A 6,254-nucleotide genomic window follows, 5' to 3' on the forward strand; every position below is an offset into this window, starting at 1 on the left:
CAAAATGGTCACCCAGTCTGTGTTTAGTAAGCAGTCTTTGTTGTGCATTTTGTTTTGGAATTGAACCTATCTAAAAGCTTCTCTTTTTCTGGTAGGTTGTTGAACGTTTCCTGTCTTTGCCAGTGGAATACTGGAGCCAGTTTACGATGGTGGAGCAGGAAAATGTCCACCCTAATCATATCATTGAAAATTCTAATGCCTACAGCACTCCTGAAGTGAAAGGTAACACTTGTGGTTATCAAAATGGATAAAATGACATTGACTTGTTTGAAGCTATACATTTGAGTATACTGTGTGATGGTTCAAAATCATTCATGGTATGGACCTTTCATGAGCAAACAAAAGCCTTAGACCACTTAAGGAATGTTTTTCTAGCTTGGCTGTATTGTCAGGGGGTCAAGTTGAAGACTCGCTATGTGACTGGAGTGCATCTTTGACATTTACAGTATTGTACCAATCTTTCAGTTGAGACATTAAACTGAGCCCTCAGTGCTCTGCTGAGTTGGTTCTCCTAATGACCTGGCCAACATTCCTTCCTCAACCAACGTCACCATTCATCTTGCTATTATTGTGGGATCTTGCTGAGTACAAAATGGATGCTCTGTTTACCAACTTCAGTGACTGCATGTCAATGTAATTACTATAAAGTACTTCGGGATGGTTTTGAAATGTGACAAGCTGCTCTATTAATGCCAGTATTTTTCAATAATGAGTTACCATTCAAATAATTCTTTTACTACTTTCCACCAATTTGAAGAACCAGTGGTGAATACGATTCCCCAAGGAAGGAAAATTGAAGCATTGCTTCCTTACTAAAAATTGAGACAAGAGATGCATGCCCTTTGCATTTGTAATGTGGGGTATGTGTGCAAAGTATCTTGCTTCCTTGTATGTCACTATCCATTTTAACTTTTAACGGTCCTTTTGTTATATAACCGTAGATCAACAGCAGTTCTGATGGCATCCAAGCAATGAATAAAGCTTTACGAGGTTGATCAGTGGTAGACCAATCTGTTAATTAAATCACAGCCTCTGACTAAGTGTCAGTTTTTTTTTTAATGTACTACTTTCAGTGAGCCATGTCTGATTAGTGTGATTTGAAGCGCATAGGTTTGATTATTGAGCATCTGTGCCACACTAATATTATAAGTAACAGGTGCAGGCTTTTCAACACTTGCTTACCGAGAACAAGTCTTGGTTTTGAATCGTGAATTTTTTTGCTCTGTGTGAACTCCTATTTAAATATTCTGTCCCGTTTCATCACGGTAATTCCAAAGTCAACAGCTCGCCTAGTAAGTGAACTAGTAGAATCGTTAAACGCATGCATTCACAAAAGTTGGCAAGCAATTTGATGTCCTGCTGCAAAATGTGTCCGATGGTAGGAAAATAAATGGAAAATGGCACTTTACATTCGATGTAATGTCTCATCAAAGTAACCGGTTACACCTATCTCCTTTCATTGTTGGAGAAGGAATATTGTGTGGAGAAAGTATTCATCCATATTTTGATGTCTCTCCAAATTGGTACAGTGCAGTAGTTCCAGATTTAATTTCATTCTTTGAAAACTCAAGTTTCCAGGTTTTCACTAGCCATCTGGAACTACTCCAAAATGATGTGCATGATAGCAGAAGCTATATTACTCTGAATGCAGGTTGTCCTTTGCCTGGATTAGGGCAAGGGTTGGTTAGTCTGGGTGCTGCTCTGTGTGCAGGCACTGCAGATCTCCTGGGTCAAAGCTGGTACAAAGTACAGATCTACCTTCAAACGGAGCTGCTCCAGGACATAAAGAGCACCTCCATGTTAGTGCAGACCTGAGAAAACTGATCTCCTGTGGAAAAAATAAACCTGAACTCCTTAAAAAAAAAAATGTCTGGCTGTAAATTACATTTTGGATTTCAGTATTTATCTAATTCATAATTTTTATCCCCCTAGTGAGCATGCTTGGGCCGCTTACCACACCGGAACATCAAATAATTGGTAAGACCCCCTCGTCCAGCTCCTTATCAGCACGAGTCAAATCCAGTCTGACCAAGACCACTCCCAAGTAAGTACCCCTCTGCTCCTGCAGTCTCATATCAGGTGTGAAGAATGCTAGTTGGAAGATGCTGTTTAATGGCCATGTTACACGTGCCAGTTTTGTATTTCGGTTACTTCCCATTTATTCCTTCCCTTCTGGATCTCTTGATTGGGGTTGACTTGATTCTCCATCTGATATTGCTGCTTCAAAGTGGTTGAGGTTGACATGTGCTCTCTCTCTCTCCCCTTCACCCACCCCTTTTTCACGGTCAGCATTCCACAGTCTGGAAATTCTGACTTAGAAATCATAGAAATCATAGAAACCCTACAGTACAGAAAGAGGCCATTCGGCCCATCGAGTCTGCACCGACCACAATCCCACCCAGGCCCTACCCCCATATCCCTACATATTTTACCCGCTAATCCCTCTAATCTACGCATCCCAGGACACTAAGGGGCAATTTTAGCATAGCCAATCAACCTAACCCGCACATCTTTGGACGGTGGGAGGAAACCGGAGCACCCGGAGGAAACCCACGCAGACACGAGGAGAATGTGCAAACTCCACACAGACAGTGACCCGAGCCGGGAATCGAACCCGGGACCCTGGAGCTGTGAAGCAGCAGTGCTAACCACTGTGCTACCGACTTCTATTTGTCTTCCTGTAAACAGTGCAGCTTTATTTTTGTGAATAAATTTGTTTTGTCCCACTCTTGTACACTGTGTTGAATAATGTCCTGTGCAGTTCCATTTCCTTTTGAATGACAATCTGTTTTAAATAAACTGGTTGAAGTTGCCATTAAGATGGTGGAGAGAACCTGCTCAACAGTTGCACACAAGCTAACAAAGCATAACATCCAGGCTCTGGTGTCTAGAATAATGGTGAGAGGTGGTTTTAGCAATTTTACCTGTTAATCGCCTGTCTTTCCTTCTTTCACAACCCCCATCTACTCTGAAAAGATAGATGCATGGGTAACCTGCTGTCCAACTCATTGGCTGCTGCATGATCAGTCCCCACCTGATAAAAGCCACATGTGAGCCACTGTCCTCTCTCTAACAAGTTTGAGCACTGCCTTAGTATAAGTCATCCAAAGCCAAGGACTTGGAAATGTTTTCTCTCCTGAGGATCTCTGATTTCTCGGGTAATATTTTTTAACTAAACTATTTTCAAACTGTGTTCCAAATCAGTGTGTGTGACATTGGAAGTTCTGCATGTACCTAAACTGCTTGATTTAGGTTGAAGTGACATTGTGTGTGTTTGTTCAGTTCCATAGCTTGCTTGATGCCTTTGGGGTGGGATTCCACTGTGATACAATCTATAACCTTGAAATCTGATGCAGGGAACAGTAAACAATTGCACAGAATCCCTTTCCTCGATTTAATACTCTGAATATTTTGCAGGTTTGGAAGCAAGGGCAAGCAGTCAATGAATTTCAATCGAACTGGAAACTTCTTTGCCTCCCCATTACTGAAGTGATCACAATTTAACCAAAAATCAAAGTCCGATTCCTTGGAACTTCACATTGAACCAACTAGTGTTAACAGCAGTTTTCTTTAGTATTATCCTCTGCACAATACAGCAATCCTAATACAGCGGTTTTATACCTACATTAGATATTAATAATGTATAATCACTAGTCTAATCCTTTGAATATAATGTAGTGGATGTCTGTTATTAGTGATGGTACTTTTTTAAAAAATGTGAGCCTGTTTTTAAGTGGATAACTCCTATATTCCAGTTTGTAATACTATGGCTTACCATTATGATGGGGAGGCTCAGTGCTGAATTTTGTAACCTTTGGACTAGCAAATGGTTTAGAAAGCCATTGATGCCTGCCTCGGAAAACGCTAAGAAGCCCAAAAGTAAAAGATTATTTTACAATGTCTCAGGTTGTGAGATCTGTTACGACAGAATGGGAAATATATTCAGGAAAACTGCTATAATCCAACAATTATCTGATCTATCCTGCTGACCGATTTCTATCCTAGTGTCAATCAGTATTTTGATTTTCATAATTCTCTGCCTTTTGTGAACTTGTATCAAAGATCTGAGCATTTTGTTTTGCTTAAATTTCTTGCCACTTTTGGCAGTTACAAGGAATACCCTGTATGTACGTGGCAATTTTGTACTGTTAGCAGTTCCCCTCTTGCGATTTGTATGTTAATTCTCTTGCTTCCCTCCATGCTTTATTGGGAGTCCACCACAAAGCAAAAATGCCATGGAATGAGTTTTCTGTCCACATAGTTTCTATTCATTACAGGCATGGCCTGACTTCTGCCAGCTTTTAACCCAATTGGCAGTTTTTTATCTTGTGTTAAACCTATTTGTCATTGCTACAAAGCCACAGCTTTGACACCAGTAGCTGTCCAATCATTCGAATCACCAGTAGCATTTTTTTGGTACGAGGTGTGTACCATCTGGATACGACAATTGTGAACGAGTTAACCATTTTGTCATGGCAAAGGAGAGGGCATGGAACTCTTCAAATTTGGGGTTACTGTGGCCCTTTCAGTAAGTTTCATTGCAAAAACCATACAATTATTATTTATATACTACGTGATTTTTGTTGGAACATGGGCATTTGAACAAACTGGATTGATACTTGCTTTTGAACCCTTTGCTAACTAGAAGCTTCTATTTTTTTAAAAAAACATTGAAATGTTTTCATTTTAATAATGTTTAATCTGGCGTGTGTGTATGTTGTAACTTGTGATCCATTTTTGGAGTGTAAAATTAGATTTGCATAGACGGATGTCAAGTGCTTACCTCGGTTATGACTTGCAATATGCATTAATATACTTCTGCAGCTGTTGAATTTATTCAATACAGATATCCCAAATAGAAAATTGCTACCAAAAATAGAAGCATGTATATTGTATGTAATGCAGACTAGATTCTAACTATGGATTATGATGTAATCTAAATGTAGCTTTCAGCCATTTTTTAAAAATATCCATTTTAGTCATTTGAGGGGTACCCATTATAAAAGGTCTGTACCAAACATTTGCTTTTAGCTGTAAAGTCCTGCTTCATCAACGATCTGTTGCAGAGCTGCAGTAAAACCTGCTTTCTTGGGTACTTTGTAGATCTGAAAAGTTAAATCCAAGTGAAAACTGATGCAAGTGGGTCAATAATGCAGCCTTGTTTTCATGCTGCCCAAAACGAAACCCACAGGACACTGTACAAGTTGTAGTGTTAGAATCGTAGTCTCTAAAGTGCTTGCAACCATTTGAAGGATACACCTCAAGTATCAATTGAGGGATTGCTGAAGCTTTATTAATGGATACTTAAAATTGAATACCATCTTAAATAGCACAGTGTAGTTTTCTGTAGTTTTTACTGTACTTGTGTCAATGCATGATCTGATGTTTCAACAGCTTCAGTTAAATGAGTGCAGTGATCAATTTTTCTGGTTGTGTGTTTTTTTTTAACACTGCTTTCTGCGTCTTCCTGCTGAGTCTCTCTCCATCCTGACTTGGAATCTTCCTAAGAGCACTGAGGGGTGCACCTACACCACACACACTGCAGCAATTCAAGAAGGCAGCTCACTACACTTTGTCAAGGGAAATTAGGAATCAGCAACAAATGCTGGCCTAGCCAGCAATGCCCACATCCCAAGAATGAACAGGAGAATAAATTATCTCACCATCATTGGAACATCACTGTTTCCTTCATTTTAACATTTAATCTTTTTCTTCCCTCCACCTTGCTTAAGAAAATGAACTAAATTGTGACTGAGGTCTGTGTTTAATAAATTTTAAAGATCCATAGGTTCACAATGATGCGTACAGGATCCTATGTATCTTTACCATGTGCTATTTCTAATTATTTAAAAAAACACTCAGCATCCAGAATCCAAATACTTAAACATAGAAGCAGGAGTAGGCCATTTGGCCCTGCTCTGCCATTTTGATCATGGCTGATCATTGAATTCAATAATTAAAGGGAGTTGTAGATGTCCCAATCTTGCAATAATTGGTAAAATCCTGTCAGACTTCTAGTTATAACAAATGAGAGTAGGATTAGGCCATTCAGCTCCTCAAACCTAACCTACCATTCAACAAGATCATAGCTGATCGTGACCTTAACTCCACTTTCCTGCCTGTTCTCCTCTTTACTCCCTTGTAAATAAGTCTAAAGTCAAAGGATGGGATATCTTTTGACTAATACAGTAATGTATTATACATTTTAATATAGCACCCCAATAACTATTCACCTACTCAGTGGACCAAGGCAT

At 39.4% G+C, this 6,254-nt stretch overlaps 1 protein-coding gene across 3 annotated transcripts in view; it reads left to right on the forward strand.

Moving 5' to 3' along the window:
* The window catches only part of racgap1 (Rac GTPase activating protein 1), a 35,088-nt gene extending 29,669 nt beyond the window's left edge, over nucleotides 1–5,419 (forward strand). For 2 of the 3 annotated variants that reach the window (XM_078201064.1, XM_078201063.1), the window contains exons 15-17: nucleotides 96–222; nucleotides 1,933–2,044; nucleotides 3,418–5,419. In XM_078201064.1, coding sequence (XP_078057190.1) covers nucleotides 96–222; nucleotides 1,933–2,044; nucleotides 3,418–3,493 — 315 coding nt within the window. In that variant the 3' untranslated portion in view covers nucleotides 3,494–5,419. Of the gene's footprint in view, nucleotides 1–95; nucleotides 915–1,932; nucleotides 2,045–3,417 lie in introns of those variants that run through there. The other variant, XM_078201065.1, reaches the window with a different exon arrangement.
* The last annotated feature ends 835 nt before the right edge of the window (nucleotides 5,420–6,254 follow it).

The sequence above is a fragment of the Mustelus asterias genome, chromosome X, assembly GCF_964213995.1.
Source record: "Mustelus asterias chromosome X, sMusAst1.hap1.1, whole genome shotgun sequence".
Taxonomy (NCBI): Eukaryota; Metazoa; Chordata; class Chondrichthyes; order Carcharhiniformes; family Triakidae; genus Mustelus; species Mustelus asterias.